This window comes from Acanthochromis polyacanthus, chromosome 15, assembly GCF_021347895.1.
Source record: "Acanthochromis polyacanthus isolate Apoly-LR-REF ecotype Palm Island chromosome 15, KAUST_Apoly_ChrSc, whole genome shotgun sequence".
Taxonomy (NCBI): Eukaryota; Metazoa; Chordata; class Actinopteri; family Pomacentridae; genus Acanthochromis; species Acanthochromis polyacanthus.
This window is the reverse complement of record NC_067127.1, coordinates 17,667,525-17,688,669: the sequence shown is the minus strand read 5'-3', so window position 1 is coordinate 17,688,669 and position 21,145 is coordinate 17,667,525. Positions and strand designations below refer to the sequence as shown.

The 21,145-nt window shown below is 42.7% G+C and overlaps 1 protein-coding gene and 1 pseudogene across 1 annotated transcript in view; one reads left to right on the top strand and one right to left on the bottom strand.

The window, feature by feature from the left end:
- The first annotated feature begins 414 nt into the window (after positions 1 to 414).
- LOC110963679 (nicotinamide riboside kinase 2-like) lies at positions 415 to 2,042 on the top strand (annotated as a pseudogene).
- A 1,234-nt stretch (positions 2,043 to 3,276) lies between these two features.
- ptk7b (protein tyrosine kinase 7b) overlaps positions 3,277 to 21,145 on the bottom strand; it is a 93,772-nt gene continuing 75,903 nt past the window's right edge. Inside the window, exons 5-20 of the mRNA XM_051960330.1 lie at positions 20,714 to 20,861; positions 18,551 to 18,681; positions 15,819 to 16,085; positions 13,722 to 13,858; positions 13,504 to 13,639; positions 12,657 to 12,776; positions 12,197 to 12,346; positions 11,693 to 11,840; positions 10,128 to 10,255; positions 9,177 to 9,377; positions 7,203 to 7,361; positions 6,803 to 7,035; positions 6,619 to 6,699; positions 6,021 to 6,172; positions 5,224 to 5,402; positions 3,277 to 5,121 (exon numbers count right to left, since the gene is read on the bottom strand). Coding sequence (XP_051816290.1) covers positions 4,961 to 5,121; positions 5,224 to 5,402; positions 6,021 to 6,172; positions 6,619 to 6,699; positions 6,803 to 7,035; positions 7,203 to 7,361; positions 9,177 to 9,377; positions 10,128 to 10,255; positions 11,693 to 11,840; positions 12,197 to 12,346; positions 12,657 to 12,776; positions 13,504 to 13,639; positions 13,722 to 13,858; positions 15,819 to 16,085; positions 18,551 to 18,681; positions 20,714 to 20,861 — 2,531 coding nt within the window. The 3' untranslated portion in view covers positions 3,277 to 4,960. The remainder of the gene's footprint in view (positions 5,122 to 5,223; positions 5,403 to 6,020; positions 6,173 to 6,618; positions 6,700 to 6,802; positions 7,036 to 7,202; positions 7,362 to 9,176; positions 9,378 to 10,127; positions 10,256 to 11,692; positions 11,841 to 12,196; positions 12,347 to 12,656; positions 12,777 to 13,503; positions 13,640 to 13,721; positions 13,859 to 15,818; positions 16,086 to 18,550; positions 18,682 to 20,713; positions 20,862 to 21,145) is intronic.

The window sequence follows — 21,145 nt, the reverse complement described above, 5'->3', positions numbered from 1 at the left end:
CAATAAAAGGCCACTTTTATTTATTTTGTTAAAGGCCCAAAAGTCATCCAAATGAAACCATACAAAAACAAAACGAGCACAACCCAAACATTAAAGTCTCGTGCATCCTACCAAAGAATCTCTAAACAGAGAATCAGGACAGGAACTCGTACCTTCTGGACAACCAACATTGATTCACAAACAAGAATACAGAATGTGTCTGACCAAAAACCTCTGAAGACTCACTACAGCCATGATAAAGACACAACTCAGCTGCACCAAATCCACTGATCACTGCACACATTAGCACCATGAGCTAACTGTGGCTAAATAACCACATTTACCAAGACAACTACACAGTATAAAGCCCTAAAACACACCAAGAAACACATTAAAGATGATTTTACTGCTGGAACTGCAAGCCGACGCCTAAAGAACAAACTAAAGCAACGGAGCCAAACCCAGTTCAGTGAAGAGAAGCAGAGGAAATGTTTGACTGCAGACATAAAGCAGGAAGACACTGAGCTGCTCAAGTGTTCCTGATAACACCAAGCAGCCGCCTGGACAGCCAATAGGAACACAGCTTACTGGAAGTCCAGAGGGCTGGCTTAGTGAAGGAAATTTAGTTTAAAGTTGAAGCAGAAAGTTAACAAAGAAAGTTGAAAAACACCTGAAATCTCTGAGTTTTCACACATAGAACACCTGAACATGTCAAACTGGTTTCATAGTAGAACCTTCACGGTAAAAACGTCATAGTATGGTGTGTTGCTCAAAAAACATTGCAACTGGCTGTCTCGTGTCTCCGAGGAGCGACACAAAAACAGGACAAACGCTGGTTTCCAGGGGGTTAGGAGGCTATTTATTTGAAAGAGTAAGTTTACAACAACAAAACACGTGAGCAGAAAAATCGCAAAGTCTGTCTTTTGTTCAGCTGAAAATATTAATTTTTGTCTTTTTTACTGACCAAACCTTTCAGGAAGTAGATGAAGAATAATTAAAGCTCTCATGTAGAAGTCCAGCTGCACCTAAAATGTTGGTTTAACCGAGTATTCCATCCAAAATCCTCAAAGAGACATGAGGGGCTGGTTAAAAGGAATATTCCACCTAAAACCTCAACTAGGGCAGTATGTGTAGCAGCGACAGCAGAAAGAGGTCCTCTCTGGGTGGAAGAACCATGTCCAAGTGGCAGCTCCCTTTCTGCTCTTACCTTACTCACTAAACTCAAGTCCCATGGAGGACTGCAGTAGTTGACGTTTCCTGCTGCAACCTTCTCTTTTTCAGCTTTCTTCCACGTCCGATCGCTCCTGACCCGGTTTTTGTTGACGTTTTTCACTCTTTTCCGAGCTTTGACCAATCCGAGAACATGAAGTACATCATCGTCATCGGCGGAGTAACCGATGGAGGGAAAACCACCCTCACCAACTGCCTGATCAAGAACCTGTCCAACTGTTGCGTGGTCCATCAGGATGACTTCTTCAAGTCCCAAGATCAGATTGAAGTTGGTGAAGATGGCTTTAAGCAGTACGATGTCATCACTGCTCTGGACATTGACACCATGATGAGTCAGATCTACGCGTGGCTGGAGAACTCCCTGAAGTTTGAGAAGTCTCAGGGTTTAATAGCACCCTGGACACAGAGATCGTCCCGAAGTCCGACCACAAGGAAGAGGAGGAGACTCACATCCTCATTGTGGAGGGCTTCCTGCTTTACACCTACAGGCCTTTGATAGACGTGCTAAACCAACGATACTTCATTTCCATCCCATATGAAGAATGCAAAAAGAGGAGGTGCTCAAGGAAGTACACGGTGCCAGACCCCCCGGCCTGTTCGATGGCCACATCTGGACCATGGACCTGCAACACAAGAACATCTGCTCACTGTGAAAGATTACTGAGAGCAGCTTTTTGTGATTTCTATGCAGAACATTATGTTTGCTGAGCTGTGCACTATTAAATGACTAAAGAATATGGAATATTGCTATAGTTAATTTTTGTTCTCAGGTTTACTGTTAAATAGAGTGCTACTTACTGTACAGATCAAGGGTACAGATTGTTGTTGTTCACTGTGTATTGTGTTGTACTCATTTTGATTTAGACTGATTAGTATACAGAACCCGATGATGTTTCTGGTTTACAGCTGAGAACTAGTTGCTAAAAGTACAGAATATTATTTCTTATTGTAGGTGTGATAATTGTCAGTAAACATTCAAAGAAGTGGAAATTGACAGGGTTGTATATAGTGCTGTTCTTGCACAATATTTATCACTTAACTGCCCTCAGGATACTGTCACTGAGCTTACTAGTTTTACATAACAGGCAGATGCTGTAGCTGATGATGTTTTAATTCACATAAACAAGGAAACAACTCCATCATAACTTGAATGCTAACAGTCCAAAATGAAAAAGGTCATATACAGCTTTCCTATCGGGTTAAAGAGGCAAAAAAAACAAACATGAAAAATACTTTGTAAAAGCGAGAGGTCGGTAGCAGCTTTCATTTTTCTTACAACTTTTCAGTGGCCTCCCAAAATATCTGTTGTACCCCCCACTAAAATTAATCTGGATCCACCCCTGCACCTCAGTGAACATTTTGCAAAATGTATGATTTTTATCTAACATATAATTTTCTGGTAATGGAGCTGCTAACAGAAGCTGTGAAGAAACTCTCCAGTTGGCCTACAAGTGAAAGAGTTTTAATTAAAGAAGCTAAGAAACTTTCATGATAATTTTTGACACATTTTGGTTTGAATACACAATAATGTACAAATATCTAAACTAATTTCTTGCATAAATTAGTAATAAAGAGTTTAAAAACGGTCTCTGCTTGCAGCTGCATCACCATATACAACCATCAGCAACAGCATCTAAACCATCTACCTAATATCGTACAGTAGTAGCTTTTAATAATATGGAGCTCTGATTGTGTCCTGTAGTGCCTGTCAGTGGATTCTTTGTGGGGAGAAACATTCTATAGATGCTCAATCAGATTGGGATCGTGGGAATTTGGAGGCCAGGTTAATGCTTTGTACTTTTGGTCGTGTTCCTCAAGCTGTAGCTGAGCAGGTTCTATGGTGTGGGGAGGTACTGCAGGAGGCTGCTCCTGTTGGGAGGTTTGCTTCAATGTCTAGATGGCTTGGTGTAAACTTTGGAATAAAAACTTTATTCAATGTCCCCAGAAAATTTTACGCATTTGGAAATTGATCTGCGTAAACTAAAAAAAAAACAGGTGGAAGGTACCAACAACATCTGAACCTAATATTGTGAAAGCACTCCACTATATTAATTACAACACACTGGGTAAAAACACTGTGAACCTTTATTGACAGCAGCATGTATACTTTTGTATATATCTGTGATTACTGTGAACATTTGCTGAAGCAGTTAAAAAAAAAAAAAAAGAGGTCTAGGTGTGAGTGCCTAGCGTTCATAAAAACAAAACATTACACTAAAAACAACGTATAAAAACAGGTTCATAAACAAAGGCCATTGCAATTGATTAGATAATGTAACAAGAGGGAAACAGTTAAGATAATCCTTCATTTACCAGGCACTTATGAGTTCTGGTGACCTGCAGTCACTCTTTTGACCTCCTTTGTACTTTTGTGTTCAGCTGCACTGAACGCACGCTGAGATGGACCATGAGAATGAATACATAACTACCTCACAGAAGTACCTTTCTATTATAAACATAGTTAAAAAAAGACAGGACCTTCATCATAAATAAACAGGCACCTGCATGTCCTTCTACACAACATGATAGAAATAAAGAGGGATATTCTTTTAAGTGAAGTTAGTGCATGGCTTCTACAGTATGTACACATTGCTTGGTGTGGTGGTCCACTTTGCAGCATTGCACAAAACAGCTGGACCAGAAGAGAAACTGTGATTGGACCTCTGGAAATATTAGATTAAACGCGGTGAGAGGTTATGTCCCCGCAACGGAGACGACACGATGGTGTGGAATATCGGGCGTTCTTACCCGCGGGTTGTGACAAATAAGCACCTCAAAGTTAATACAAGAACAAAACACGCTTGTAAAAATGTATAAAGCCCACACTGGCACAATCTCATCTACCCAATATATTCCTTGGCTATAAAACTTGATCGTTTTGTTTTTGTTCCTGAAGAGTTACCATAACATGGATTGCTTTTCCCACAAGTTTCCTCATGTCTCACAAATCACAGGTGTAACAGACGACAAACCTTCATGCAAACCCCGTTCTGCTTCTTTGAGAACAGTTCAGTGCGCACACACACACACACACACACACACACACTCTCATACACACTTTGGGGGGAAGTTGGAGTAGCTGGGTGTCACCTCAAGGATTCGGCTGTTAGACCCACAGTGCAGCTGACTGAATTCTAAGTTGAAGCAGAACAGTAAAAGATCTCATTTAACACACTCCCTAAGTGGTAGATATCTAAAAAAAACTTCACTTCTCTTTCCTTTGTCAATTCTCTCTGGTTTTATGAGAAAACGGTGAACTTAAACCTAATTTTCAGGGTTTTTTTTTTAAAATCTTCATTCCATTTATTTCTACTGATCAGAGCCAGTGAAAGCACTCTATGTTCCCTACAGAGCAGTTGAAAGTGTAGGTGTGTGTGTGTGTGTGTGTGTGTGTGTAGAGGCACCGAGGTTGTGAGTCTCCGTGAAACAAAGTGTCTCTGAGACAGAGCGGCTGCAGGGTCACAGTGGAACCGCAGACAGACCGGAGGGGAGGGGAGGCTCATCCATGCTGCGGTTAAGGCAAACTCCTGGCACTGCTCACACGAAGCCATTCACACAGACACGAGTGCGTTTCCACCGATGTAGCAAAGAAGTCAAATCCACACTCAGAATTGTTTGAAATGCATATAAAAAAGTTTCTCCTCAACCCTCTTCCCTGAAATGTGTGAGACTAATAATCCAGCATTCCTGTCTTTATTTAGGGGAAGGGGGTTGCTCAGAGTTCCCCTCTTGTTGCAGGCTGATGTTCATCTCAGACTTTGCTGTCAGACGGCAGCTCTCCCAGGGTGTGGACGATGTCAGTGAAGGATGGGCGCTCTTTGAGGCTTAGCGCCCAGCAGCGGGTCATGAGCTTGTAGATTTTGGAGGGGCATCCCTCTGGAACGGGGAGCTTCAGCTTCCCTGTCTGCAGACCTGAAGGAAAGAGGGTAGAGACACCAGATCAGGAAGATGAAGATGCTGGCTGTTGAGTAAAAACTTGGGATGTCGAAGCCTGAGCTGCAGCATCACGCTCACCTTCCAACACTTCATCATCGCTGAGTTTGCTATACGGCATTTCCCCGTGGCTGAATACTTCCCACATCAACACTCCAAAGGCCCACACATCAGACTTGGTGGAGAAGTCGTCCTCAAACACAGACTCTGTTGGGAGCCAGCGCAGTGGGATCCATGCCTGCCTGTAGTGGTAGTACTCACTGTGTACACAGGAGGAATGACAAAGAGATGGAAATATCAGACAGATTATTATTAGCTTTATTGACTTTACTGAAATTGTATTTGATGTAATTGATGATTTGAAGTGACAAGAAGTACTGAGAGACCAGAAGAATCCCAAACTGAAAGAGTCACCTTGATCTGATGCTATGAAAAAGGCAGTCAGTAATTACTAATTGACAAAGCCGCTACAACATTGAGTTATTGTTAGTGTTCAGCCTTCTCAAGTTCAAGTAAACGCCCACATGATGTTCATTCTTGTTTGTTTGTTTGTTTTACCTCCATCTCCCTTTTCATTTTCTTTGTCGTCTCTGACAACTGATCTCTTTTTCTTTTGACTTTCCTCAGTTATTCTGTTCTTTAGCTGTAAACTGAACCTCATCTTCCCTGGAGATTTGAAGCCGGGTGTCAGACCGGCTTGCAAAGTGAAAGTGAGGCTTAGAGAGAACCAGTCTAAACACCAATTGTGCCATTATTTTACAGGCATTACTCTGTGCAGTGAACATTTGTTTCAGAATTATAAACCAGAGCGAAAAACTTGTCCACTGCCACTTCCAATGTGCGATTATTATGAAATGTAAAGTCTATTTTTAGCAGACCTGTTGTAGACGTCCTTGCTGAGGCTGAGTGACGACACTTTGACGCGCCTCTGACTGTTGATCAGGCAGTTTCGGGCGGCGAGGTCTTTGTGGACGAAGCGGTGATTGGACAGATGCTCCATCCCATGAGCCACCTGAGCACAGATGGAAACCTGGAGCGAGAAAGACAAACATGGAGCAAAAGAACTGTCAAGGAGAAAAGGAATCTGATTAAATGTTTGCAGTGGCAGCAGGAATTAGGTTTTCTTTGGTTGTATAAGTTAAAGGACTTGTTCAACAGGCCTCCACTGGTTACCTGGCAACCTCAGAGTGATGACAAAACCCCTGGAGGTTACTGGCTAAAAATAATCACAACTCTCAGCAAAGCTTCTACTTCTTAATTCTCTTTGAACAGCGAACATGTAATGAGTTATTTAGTCCTCATCTTCTCCTCTTATGCTTCAGCATATAGTGGATTTTAAAAATGTTTAAAATGCTTTAGGGCACCACGTTCTTGTAAAGAATGGGAACAGCTCAACTTGCAGTGAACACACATTTCTATTTTGTTCTATACATTGTAGTTGGAGCTGCCAATCATGGTACAACATTCAACTCTTACTTTGGTCTTGGTGCTGATAGGCTGAGACTTGACTTTGTCGTCTTTGCTTTTGGAAATTCTCAGGAACTGCTTTAGATCTCCCTGGTGTGAAAAAAAGCAAAAATACAGAGCATTGCATCAGGTAAAAAGAAAAGTATTTGATCCTTGTATACGTGTGTGTGTACTTCTGCTGTGGTGTCATTACCAGGTCGTAGTACTCCAGGATCATGTAGTGCGGCTCTGCTTCCCTGCAGAGACCCAGCAGCCGGACGACGTTGGGGTGGCTCAGCTTGGCGAACATTTCAGCTTCGCGACGGAAGTCGAGCTGCAGCTGTTCGTCTCTGGTCTGCAGGCTCTTCACCAAAACCACCGTCTCCTCCTCGGCCTCTTCGATACCTTTGGCTTTGGACAGCAGCACCTCGCCAAACTCCCCCTTACCTGAGCAAACGTTCACACAACACAAAGCAAATGTTAGAGCAGAGTCACAAAAACCAAAAAAGCACGAGCTTTAAGATCGGGTCACTTTGGTTTAAATCAGAGCACAAGGACATTCATTCTCAGTTAATATATAAAAAAATAAAACAGGACTGTGTAATGTAGTGCACCTAATGTAGTGATGGTTTGCAGGTTTGTTCGGGGAAAGTGGAGCTTGTCGTTGACGTGACTGTGGCGCTTCTCGGTTGTTGCAATGGTTCCCATGTTGGTGAGGGCCACCTCTTCCTGGATCTCAGCGGTGGTGTGGCCATTTTGTTGAACGGCCCCTCCTGATGAACACAACACACATGAATGATAGGCACTTCATCAATATCAATAAGAACACTATCTGATAGTTTGATTTAAATGGATTGGAACCACCGTGAAAGCACAGAGAAAAGTAACAAACCCCTCCTTGGATCATAACAGCCCATCATGTCCCTTCAGAACAGAGCACCTGAGTGATACAATGCTGGCAGACAAACATGACGATGAGCTGCACATGGAGGCCAGTGTGAAGTCATTCTCCAGAGACACATCAGTGCAATAAAGCGGTTTCACCCCGGTCACCCTCTGTGCATTTCAGAGTATCCTACATTGAGGAATCACTTCTACATTTCACTCAATTTGTAGCATCATATTTAAAAACAGATTTAATGTTTGGTCCCGTTTGATTGTTGTGTTTAATGTGCATCAAAGTGAGATCATTCCTTCATCGTTTCTGCATACTTCCATCTATTCGTCGGTATGTTTCATTGTTAACACTGTAGACTGGTTGCCTACAAAGAAAGTGTTTAAATTCACAATAAAGCCTTTTTCTGTTGGTCTTTATTTAAATATTACTCATGACAAATTAGCAATAATTACTGATATGGACAGAAAGGAAACAGTTTAGCGTGATGCATTTGTCAGCTGAAACAGTGCACATCTTAAATGAAGTAAGCAATTATTAAAAGCTTATTTTAAGTATGTGTTAGGGCCCATGGTGGCTGGATGCCTTCTGCCTGTTAATTACAAACAATATTCAATCAGTAACATTCATTTCACTTTGATCTGACCAAAAACTAAAGTGGCATCCTGCATTATGGGACAGTGTCAGACCTAAACGCACTTTAATACAATATCATGTTTGAATAAATTAAGTTTAAAGTTTAGCAGCTCTAATGTGCAGCTTTCAGAAATAAGTGGCTGCAATGATCAGTAAAATAAATATATGAATACATGATTCTGCCAGCATTCCTGTCTTGCATCATTTGCAGAAGCAGCATTTTTTACCGTCATAACATTAACAACCTGTTGACTGGAGCAGCTGCACGCAATCGGTTCATTAAGTGCCGAAGAAGAGTCACATGATGCGACAAACGTCCCTTTCATGTGAACGCACACAGAGTTTGAGGCAAAAAACCTGAAGTAACAAAGAAAGTAGATCACCACCTTCATGACACCCGCCATCTCTGACTGAGGTTTTAGTTTTTGTCGAGCTCAAAGCTTGGCTATGTCAAACTTGGCTCTTTGTTCAGCCCTGTGTACCGCTTTAATTACTTTCGTTAGTCACATGGGTGTTGCTATTGTGTCTTTGACTTTGGAGAGGGATTTTGGTTGTTATTTTCTTTTAGCTAGTTTTCATAACTTGGCCAGGACTCCCTTGGAAAAGAGTTTTTTAATCTCAATGGGATCTTTCCTGGTTAAATAAAGGTTAAATAAAAAAATAACGCTGGTAGACTTCGTTTGGATTCATTTGGTTCTTAGATTTAACAACACCCACCAGCCCTGTTTAATTGTTCTTCTTCACCTTTACTTTTTCCCTTCACTAAGCAATAAATTGCTTTACCTAACCAAGAACAACTGGTTTTTGTTATCTTCTCAGCCGACCCTGGGCAGCTGGGTCGTAACATATGTTTCAACTGAGCATAGCTGGGACCCTTCGTTTCCGGCTAAAGAGTTTTGTGTCCGTTTCCATGTTATATGTAATACCTAGAATGAACACAAGATGGCAGCAAATGCTTTAAACATTTTAAAGCGTTCAGGATAATAAATTGAACCACTCACACAACCTCCTGAATGATTTTACAACTGTCTAACCTGAAATTTATAGGCATTCCTACCATTGAGGCACTCCATCTCAGGCTCCTCTCCGTCCTGGCCCTTCTGCAGTCTTTTGGCGTGGCGTCTCTTTTTGCAGTAGAACATGAGTCCCAGCACTACGATGATGTAGGCCACAGCCGCTCCCACTGACAGACCGATGGTTTGGATCATCTTGTAAGGAGCCTTGTCTTCATCTTCGTGATTGTAAACCATGGGTTTCTCTGCAGGGCACACGCAGCAATTATGGTCAAGCAAAACGCACTGAGGAAGTACAAGATGTGGGATCTTAACAACATCAAATCTCTTACATCCCACTGTGGGACATCTTTTAGCATATTTTATTGTTTCAGGCTCAATTTTAGGATAAGAGGAAAACAAATTTACATTTTTTGAAGAATGGGTTTGCAAGATAAAGTTGGAAGGAAAAAAATGGAACATATTCAAATCACTTCAGATGAAACAACAAAAGAAGAAAATGTCAAAGGTGTACGGAACGCAGTTAAACCATCAACCAACACGAATACAGTGCCTTCATTTTTCTGCCCAGTCTGGCTTTGTGGGGTATTACTGCCACACTGACCCCTACAAGCTGCAACAAACATCTAAATTCAATTCATTCAATTGTCTCCTCACTAAACCGGAATACCATCCTACTACTTAGAGAAAATGAGCTGACATGGGACTCTACTGCGAGTGTGTGACTGTAATTTTCAGCTTTAGCACACAAGGAGTCTCAGAGTGTGAAGCATTATTAGATCTACTGTCTGCCCAATCCCATCACCCCAGTGACAGCTGTGGCGTCAGAGATGTGGCCGTGGTTATTAACCTGACGACACGGATGACAGGCCCAGGCCCGGGCTTTAATTAATGCCTTCATCCTGCACTTGTGACCGTGGCTGACTCCCCATGTGTGCACCTTTGTTCCTGATAAAAGCAGCCCGTGTTCGGACGCTCGCATGTCTTAAACTCACCCACTACATGCAGCTGGGCCACACGGTATTTGATGCTGCAGCTGTTTCCGGCCACACACGTGTACCTGCCCGTGTCATCTGTAGTGACATCTGAAATCAGCAAGGAGCCATTGGGCATCTTCTGGAACCTGGGATGCAGAAGAAGAAGAAAGGAGTGAGACAGAAAAAGGTGGAGGCCGACCCTCATTTCACATTAAAGGCGGAGGGACGAGGAGACCAGAAAGGCACAAAAGTCTAAAATTTACTTTTCCTACTGAAGACGTTGAGTCTCTTGTGTTTTGAAAACATGGACTCTTTGTCTAGCTGTCAGTCTTATTTAATCTGAGGAATGTGCTCGACCAACTGCTGAAAAGGTTATCCATTGCCAACAAAAGCGATCTGGAGTAACGTGGAGTATTTTCAGAAGGTGGCATGTCCGATTAATATACTGACAATACCAAAATACAGAAGGCAGTTTTCTGTCACTGTTTTAGCAGAAGGAAAGATTCATTATATCTAACATTACTCAAGTGTAAAGAGAAGAACTTCACACAACTGACACCAAATTCAGCAGTGTCATCAGAGCAGAGAAGAGAGAATGCCTTGACATGAAGCGTGACATTTCAAAACATCTATCGAACAAAGAAGACTCCGTGTGAAAGATGTGAGATACAGATGTATGACGAAAGACTTCGGGAAGGTGTTTAAGTCTCCTTAACTACTGAAGTGTACAAGTTGCAATACAAAAATATTTCAATAAAGCTTAAAGGACAAACAATAAAAATCATCGATGTAAATCAGCACTGATGATAAAGTGGACAGAATATGAGGTTATTTTAGTGTTTTTATGATTCCACCAAGGAATGTGGCAGATTATGTGACGATCGGCGTGCATTGCTCTGTCTGTGTGTAACATTAGTCAAAAACGGATTCAGATGGAAGGTCAGAAATGACACAAGGACCAAGTGATTAGATTTTGGCAGTGACGTGGCTGATCCACGAGTCTGGATCCACGGATTTGTTAAAGATTTCTGTATCATTGCAAAATAGTGGCATGGCGTCACTGTAACCATGACGTCAGCTGCAAATGATACAAGGAACAATTGATTAAATTGTGGGGTTGTTTCCGAGTCCCATTAATTCCGCTACACATTCAGGTCACGTGATTTGGTATCCGTACATAATGTACACATGCATAACACATGGCTGTGCTCAGCACAAGAGCATTTTTTATTAAAGCTTTCATCTGTCGGCAATGATGCAAAGACTGAGCAACCCTGGTGGAGTACTGCTCTCTGACCGCTTTTCTTGTTTTATTCTAATATACATATTTTTAAAAAATTATTAGGATTAATATATTTGTTGATATCTGGTCATGAGTAAAATGACAGGTTTGAAAAAAATCACAAACTGGCAACTCCTATGTGCTACTTGATAAAAAATGTGTTTGAATAAGACTCTTTGTTGATGTTCTCATTACTTTAAAACGACTTTACCAATGTGCAGAGATGACACTCTGAACCTGTAATCACTGACTGTAATCCTCGTCCATGACAGCTGAGCTGCAACCCAAGTGTTTCATTTACCTCCTGCTCTTGCTGATGTCCAGCACCTTGTCTTTAACCATCCAGTGGATGTGAGGCTCGGGGTCACCGGTGGCCTGACAGTGCAGGATGGCTGTGTGACCCTGGTACACCGTTGTGTTGTCTGGTTCCACCTTAAAGTGAATGTACACTGCATGTGCACACAAACAAGCAAAAGCTCATTAACGCAACACTCAGACCACAACTGGGATATAAGACCTCCTTCACAGACTGAAAAACTGTGGCGACTGTGGTTTACATTCGCTCAGTTACTCTCTATAACCCCAATGCATTTCATTGCTGTGCTGTAAAAAGGCCACCAACTGCATCATAAATGCTGCTGCCTTTGAAGCTTGATGAGAAAGATCAGTGACTGCCTTGCCATTAAACCACCCTCGCATGTACCCAGACCACAAGCACTTTCAATGTGGGGCTGATGACTAATATAGCAGTGTGGCCCTTTCTTTTTTAATTCCCTTCTTCCGGGATGATGAGTGAGCGGCTTACCGGCCACAGTGAGGGTCACCAAGGCTCGGATCTCCCCCTGGAGGCTGTTGGAGGCGATGCAGGTGTAGTTGCCGGCGTCGCTGCGAGTGACTTTGGAGAAATGCAGCTGGCCATTCCTCTGCTCCACGTGAGGCGGCACCTCTCCTCCGTCTGTAGGGGGAGACAGACACGCAGGGAGCAGAGAGGTTAAGAGGGTCGAGTCTGGAGCTGCCTGTGGAGCCTAAGTGGTTAATTTGACTCCTAATGTGAACAAAGGGAGAAGTGATGTGTGATGATGAATCTTCCTGACACTCTGTTTGCTGAAGACTCTGCGCAGGTTTCTACATATTATTGTGAAAACAGCATTTGTCATCATAAGCGTCGAAGAATTGGAGGCTACTGCTGCATTTTGGATCAGATAGTGCTGAACAGTCATCCCTTATCTGATTTAAAGCCGAGGTTAAGCCGGCGGGGTGCGCACCTGCTTTGGTCCAGCGGATGGTCGGGGTCTCCCGGCCCGTGGCGGAGCACTGGATGGTGATCTCGTTATCCAGCTCCAGGCACTGGGAAGGCTGAGGAGTCGGGGTGAATTTCAGCTTCTCTGAAACACAAGTCAAAACACAAACACACATTACACATGCGGTTAACGCGGCTTGCTGGGGGGGCAGTGCACGTCAAAGCCTCTTTTGTGCGACTCACACTGCAGCTGAAATGACACTAAGCTGACGCAAATCATGTTCAGACATATTCGGGAAAATATGGCTACAGGCACACTGAGGAGTATAAAGAGTGAGCTTTATCAGAGGCTGAGATCACATAAACACAGAGATTGACCAGACGAAGCTGTGACATGCAGAGCCATCTATCACAGCGATGTTGTAGCAGCAGGCAGGAATTTATCATGGCGTTAACATGATAAAATGGAGGCTAGAATCAAGCTGTTGTGCATGAGTCATATTTTACACCTCTGTGGGTGTCCTGCTGGACGCCCAGATACACAACATGGAATCCTATTTTAGGAAGCACACACACACACACACACACACACACACACACACACACACACACACACACACACACACACACACACACACACACACACACACACACACACACACACACACACACACACACACACACACACACACACACACACACACTTGTTTTTTATTCTCTCACAACTGTATTATTCATCACACCCTGCATATGATTTCACTCATTGCACATTACCTCTCAGTCTGGGGAATAACTTCAAATAGAATCAGAGTAATGAAAGTATAATCTACTGTATATATATTGATCAAATGAGAGATTCCCTCCCAGCTTACCGAGCACAATGACTCGAGCTTGCCCAGACAGTCGGCCGCCTACAGTCTTCGTTTCACAGCCGTAAATCTGTCCATCATACACCTCCACATTGTTGATCCTGAGGGTGCCGTTCGGGAACATCTTAAAACGAGAGTCCTGGAAGGCAAAACATTTACTTTTGCAATGAAATTCTGTCATGTTACAAAACATCAGGAGAGTTGTCATCGCTGCCTCATACCTCGGGTGTTATCATCATGTTGTTGCGGAGCCAGGTGACCTCGGGTTGAGGGTTGGCCTGAGCGTGACAGTGGAGGTAACCTGGTTTACCCTCTTCTAAATGGCTGTCCTGAGGCCTCGACACCCACACTGGAGCAGCTGCAGGCACACAAATGCAGCAGATCAGCACAGATGTTTTACATTTACACACACATTGAAAATATATATACATAACTGCTCAGCTACAAAGCAGTCCCTTGAAGGAATAAAGAGTTAATTTGCTTGGCCCTTTGGTCAGTCTAAATATAGACACCATTAGTAATCCCTGTGTATCTGGAAGATGGTCCCAGTGTTCCCACTGTGCTTCTGACATTATGGAACCTACTTACTGTGACATGAGGAAGTGCTATAATAACCTCTGCTGTAAGTTAGTAGTTTGCTTATTTACTTTTTCAGCCTAATCGTATCAACGGTCTGACTTACATTATTTAAGGGACTGCTGCGGAGGAAAATACAACACAACAAATTATTGCATTTTACAAACTATATAAATGTTTTTTTAACCAACTATATGAACAAAACAATTTATTCAATTTTCAAAGTGACCCTGTAAAGGATATGCCTCCCCTATTTCAATTCTTTAGGAAGATGTAAGCTAATCCTCGTAACCTACAGCTATTTCAGGGTGATTTTTGCTCCTGTCACATTTTTACTCACTGTGGACATTTATTTCACTCCAGTATAAAGCCCTGTGCCTCTATAGACACACACAAATGTCTTTTGTGCAGCATAACAAAGTTAGCATGCCAAAAATCATAAAAAAATAAATATAATGTTGAATTAGTTTGAGTATTTATTTCACAAAAATACCTGGAATCAACGTGTCCAGCATATATCCAAATGCTTGCAGGTGGTATCAATACAGGAAAAATGGCATCTCTATTTAATATAGATATTTTTCTATTTACATTTTAATTTGTTTCTCTACTTTGTACACAGCCTGCAGTTCAGTTGAAAAGTTCCTCCACAGAATGTCATTACAGTAAATGGTTTATTTTTGGCAAAATTTAAAACAAGATAAATACAATAAAGTGATTTTGATAAAACATTAGCAGACAAGAATTATTTTTTTCCCGACAAAATCACAAAAAGTCACATATGACAGAATTAGATTGCATTAGATCCAGGCGTAAACTAACCGTGACGTCACCCGTTGGTTTCAATGGCGAGAAAATGAAGCCCGGATTTTGCTACTTCCTGGTCGCGTTTTGGATTTTTTGGAGCCAGTGACGTAAGAAGCGTCATCAAACAGACTGGACCGGAGAGCAACTAGGGGCAGGATTGGCTGAGAACTCTCTTATCCCGCCCACGTTTTACCGCAGAGGCTTCTGTTGCTGTCTATCAAGTATAGCCACGCCCCCTGGCTCCGCCAACTTTAACGATTTATTTAAAATTCAGTATTGATTTATTTTAAGATCATGAAAACTAACAGGAAAAAAATCCTGAGCTGTAGAAAATCAGTCTATCAAATTTTATTTTTTCCAAAAATGAATTGGGGTCTATGGAGCAAAAGCTTTTTGGAGCCAACCCTAGCGGACGGTGTGATATTGCAAGTTTTTGACACTTCCGGGAGGACTTCAATTCTGGAGCCAGATGCTACGTCCACTATATATACAGTCTATGATTAGATCTCACAGGTGGAGCTGGTAAAGTGAGCAGTGAGTGTACAATTCTGATTTAGAAGTGCAATGGTTGCTGCTTTTTAACCCTTAGGTAGGTGTACCGCCGGCGGTACACCTACTACGCACTGAAGCGTAAAGGGTTAATGGTTCAATCACTATTAACAGCAAATCGTTTTTATCTATCTGTTCAAAAGGGATACTTAAGTAACTGTATTGCATTCAGACAGTCAAGACATGTCTTATTAAAAATGGTCAAATTGATGCAACCGATATATTGTTCCTTTATGTCCAGAAACACTCAATAACATATTTCCTATCATTCAGGCTTTTGGCATTTTACACAAGATCACCTTCTGCCTCCTGAATGCTCACATCATCAACATTTTCACAGCAGCTGCATTCCTCAAGATGGGCAAACTGAATTTAATTTGACTTACTGGCCACAGTGAAGGTGACCTCCTGTGTCTTTCGTCCGGCCTTGTTCTGAGCCACGCAGGTGTAGGTTCCTGAATCTCCTTCCTCTGTCGGGCTGAAGACCAGATCCAGACCGTCCTGGTGCACTCTGCCCTCTGTGGGGACCCTCTGACCTCCCCTCTCCCACCACACCTCCGGCTCTGGTCTGCCGCGAGGAGGTCGACAGGTCACCCGCTGCAGGGTGTCTGCGGTGAAAACCTTTGACGCTTTCGCCACCATGTCTTCTATCTCTGTGGTGGGGAGCAGAGAGATCAAGAGAATTTCAGTGTGAAGAAGCTCTCTGAAAGCTGTAATTGATTTCCAGTTGCACAAGACTCCCTAATAATCATTAATCTGTGTTCAAAGCCAGTGAGGCACTGTGGATTTTGAATTTCAGTAGTGGCCCCGAGCACACTTAATTCCAATTCACAGTTCTGTTAACAGATTTCCTGTCTTGTTAGGATAAGTCTTTTGATTTGAAGAGCAGGCTACAGTAATTAGAGAACAAAGCTCACAGTAGCCGAACTGAGAATATAGGTTGTTCTTCTGGGAATTAACTCAGGCCTGTGTGAGGTGGGTCATATCAAAACTGGCAGCCCCTATACAGAGAGTGGAATAGGATCCGTCTTACAAAGACTCACAAGACCTCCCACTGCTGTGAAGTTTAATACTGCGTGTCCTAAATGGAAGTCATTAATACTTTATCGGCCAACAACGCTCTGAAAGCTGGTCGGTGGCTACGACCTTCTACGAGTCTAAGATCTAAATCAATTAATGAGAACAGAAGAAAACTCACATTTCTCAGCAGATGAAAGAGAAACCGAGCTGCCAGAAGGGGGAGGGCAGTGAAACGAATGAGGTGGAGCCATGATGGAGTGACTGTTTAAACTTGTCCCTAAATACTGAATTCTACTGTGGCACAATCCCCTATAATGCCGGCAGGGATTACCATCAGATTAAGTGAATTAAGGTATTTAAATGGAGCTGTGGTTCACTGGGTTAAAACTGCAGATGCAGTCGTACTTCATTAATCCAAAACCCTTGGGGAAAAGGGGATGTTTGAGAGGGATAAAGTGCACGGGACGTTGAAATGCACAGAATTTCCAGCCGTGAGCCTATTCAAAATATTTGACTTGCATGCACTTGCATTTCAAAATGCTGGCTGATTAGTAAGATGAGAAGACACTACAGGTTGTCGTAGATTGACAGAAAGGAGCTATTTAAAAAGCTGTTTCATAAAGGTAATATTTGAAAATCTCATGACAGAAAAAGAGCTGGCACCGTCAACTGTAATATTAAAATAGCTTTGATGTGTCTGGACTTGTGTATTAGATCATTTTCCCTGCGTGTATATGAAACTAATCTTTACGCACAACTGACACTTCATTTCTGGGGCTGATGTCAACATTGGGAAGCACTCAAACAGCGACATCATTATATTGCCCGATATTCTCTCCCTATAGAAATTAGTTTATTTAAAAGACAAAATTATGGGGTAATTAAAAACTTTTGAGCGACGTTTTTCTCAAACTAAGGAGCAACCCTATAGTGAAGAAACCATTGAAATCTGCACCACTCTGCTCAGCTGTGCATGCTCTGCTGCATGTGCTGCAGACAGTGCTGCCAGTATTACAAACAATGGACAAACTACATGACGACACAATTTCTTAGTTATCGCAAGAATCTGCTTTGGCATTATGCTCTCTAAAAAAGTATTTCATAGCAGTTCATTTTTAACAGCATACATACAGATACTGATATATCTGCGAACTGGCTGACATATCGTTAAGCTCATGATTGCAGAACCACAAAGTTATATCTGTTGTACATTTTATAATGATTTGATAAAGTCTTTTCTTGAGCGTAAAAGTCTGTTGATGTTGGATGTTCTTCACAGGTGCAGGTCTAATGACATTCACCTTATTAAAACCTCATAATTACACTCAGACTGCTTGGTGCATTATCTGAGGGCATGTAACTGCACAGCCGCTTTCTCTGACAGAAAAGTGCTGGCAGGGCATGAAGCACATGGTTTTTGTTTCTAGGAATATATATCTTGGCAACATATCACCACTGAAATCATGTATGATAAGACTAGCATTGCCACCTGTGGTGATAAAAGTCTGACATATCACATAGCTTGGGATAAACAGACTTTGTCTCTCATTTTCTTGGCCAGTAGGATGACGATGACTGATGCACCAGTCATTTTATGAAAAACATGATGCTGGGTGCAACATTTTTTTTCTAGGTGGCCACATTCAGCTGCATATGTTCATCCTCATTAGGAAAATAAAAATATGCTAGAGGAAGACAATGCGCTATATTCTATATGGATGCTAATGTTACTTTTCCCGTTTAGTCACTGACTGCGAGGAGGAAGCTTCTTGGACAAAACAAGCGTGGCAAACGGTCGGATTGTTGGAGAAAATAATATGAAGGGGAAGCAGCAAAACGCAATAGTGCAGAGAGTGTAGTGGATCCAGCTGGGCCGGATGTCAATAAGAGAATGTGATTATCATCAGAGGGATCTGGCTCTAAGTGAAAGCGCCAGGAGAAGAAGGCAGGGCAGAGCAGAGAGAGATGCAGGGTAGGATAAATACGTAACCCGAATGCTCCACTCACTCTCAGATTACAGAATCACAGGTGTTTATCTCTCAACAATTCGACAACTGCAATTTTGCGTGTGTGTGTGTGTGTGTGTGTGTGTGTGTACCAGCTATGAGGAGGGAAGCCTCCAGCGTAACGTGGGATCCTCTGAGGCCACGGCCGATACACTTGTAGGCCCCGGTGTTCCTGGGCTTGACCTGCGTGATCAGCAGCGTCCCGTTGGATAGCAGGAACACTCTGTGGAGGAGAAACAGATTTTTTTTTTTTTTTTACAATCACTGACTAACCAACAACAGCCTGCATATTTTTTTGCACAGGAAATATTCTCCACTCCTACAGCTACTCCTTCCAGACCTTTCTCAAACCACATCTGAAAATAATTCTCAGCAGTAGTTTTGGCCGGTTAGGAGCAATACGGAGATGCGCTGCCACACAGGACAATACAACAAGTGCCAGAAAATGTAGGCAAATTTGACATATTCCTATTTTTGGAATGCTACCTTATCTGAATTGCCCTGATTCAGTAAACCCAGGCCATCTGCTGCTCCAAATCTTAACCAAAGCTGAAGTAAATGCTTACAATTTGTCCACAGGACAAAAAGAAAAGTGTCCTACATTTTGAGGTAATTTTTGAAAAGTCTTGTGCTTGAGGAGGCCCATCTGGCCCCTGGCCTCTGTCAGGCGGGTGGGACTATCAGCATCAGTGATGGACGGGATGAGAAGTAATTAAAGGCTGACCTTAAGCTCGCTTCAGGGATGACAGATAAGGAGCTGCACATCCCACACAGAACAGACAGGAGCTCCACAGACAAATCAACAACTCCTGACAGCTATATGAGAAAGTCAGTCTAGAGCTCATGGGGAAGATTGAATATGCAAAGTGGAGAGGAGTAAGTAAAGACACTGCTGGACGCTCTGAAATTCCAGAGAGGAGTTTTCCAAAAGTAGGATACATCCAGGACTATCCAGTTCTACAGCGGATTCCCTCAGGAGGGTGATGTTTCTGTGCCATCTCTTCTTTTCTTCTGTTCTCAAGCACAGGAGGGAAATGAGCTGTGGGAGCTCGTGTATGTTCCCACCCGAGAGATGGAACATTGCTTCAGTTTGAGGAAACTGTCTAAAATAACTATAAAACAAAATGAATAAAGACAGAGCTTGTTTTTTTAAGCGATCATCCTCAAAGCTACAAGGAATCATGCAGAAACAATCACAGTGGCTTCATATTTTTCCTTCCAGAGTAGGTGTGACCCATGGGGCAGAAACCATTGCAAAACAGCCTTGAGTTTAAGATGGCATATTTTTTCTTAGTTTCACACATACGAAAAACAATCTACACTGGATATTCACACTTAGATACCTAAACAGTGCAGGTGCAAAACAGATGACATTCCCCGCAGAGAGCCACATTCCTCTGGCACTACAACCAGCCCAGTTCAATAAACAAAAAATACACAAAACACCAGGCTGCTTTGGAAAACCTTCAGCACAAAGAGGGCCAGGTTTTCAAATAACAATCAGTGTATGTTTTTATAGTAATGTTTATTACACATTGCTCTGCAATCCTAGTGTTGAGTCATCACTGCTTTGGTGACCAAACCTGCCTCTGACAGGCTCATTACACAAATGACTAACTATTGATATTGGAGTCTTTCACCTCTCTGGCTCAGTGAGCTCAATAATGCCTTTAAAATAGAAACCCAGGACCGTACTCTCCATGTGAAACAGGCTGCCTACATTGTGAGTATGTATGAGCACAAGATGCTATGAACCCTGAAGCTATATTTGGCACGATGTATAGAAATTGGTTATTTTCTAGTGCTTATGTGTTTATAGGGGACAAGCTGGTAAGCTAATAGCAGCTTGCTCAGCACGTGAACACTGGAGACCTGCAGTCTTTTCTGATAGGCTGGAGAGACAGACTACGTTCCAGTGATGTATCGTAGACTGCAGAGAAACTTTATAGTGCTCTGTTCCAGTAATAACATTCCTTAATGTGCAATTTATCTTAAGCCTGAGCTGAAACAGCACACAACCAGCCGAGAGCCTGACGCAAGGGTTCCACCTCATTGGGTTCAAAGGAATACCCAACTGCTGCACAAAGACACACAGGACTGGAGCTTATATAATGGCAAAGAAGGAGGAGAAAGACAAGGGGGTAGGATGAGATGTGGGTGGCTGTGAGATGGGAGTTCAAGAATATAGAGTGAGAGAGAGAACTGGAGGAGTTAGATGTATGATGAGAAAGGGGAGGATTTAGCACGCAACATACCGAGACTTGTTTCCAAGCAGCTCGTTTTCATGGTACCACTCCAATGTGGGGGCTGGCTCTGCAGTGAACTGGCAGTGGAACACAGCCTCCTCGTTCTTCAGCACCACCTGGTCCTCAGGAGTGACCACCGGCCGCGGGAAACTCTTATCTGTGAGAGAGGCAGACAAACATCTGCATGATTACATCTGCAGGCATCAGACCATCAAGTTCCATCTGTGAGGATGCTCGTGCATCACACCCGTCTACTCTGGGCTTTATTAAAAGCTGCCAACAGCAGCGTGGGGCTGGTGAGCTAGTGGCCTTCAGGTGGTGGTGTGTGTCAACACCACAGGGGCCCCGGAGAGACTTAATGAGGTCAGTGGAGAGATCCTGCAGCTCCTCTGGACCATCCTCTCCTTTTTTAGATCATAGAATCACTTTCAGGAGATGATC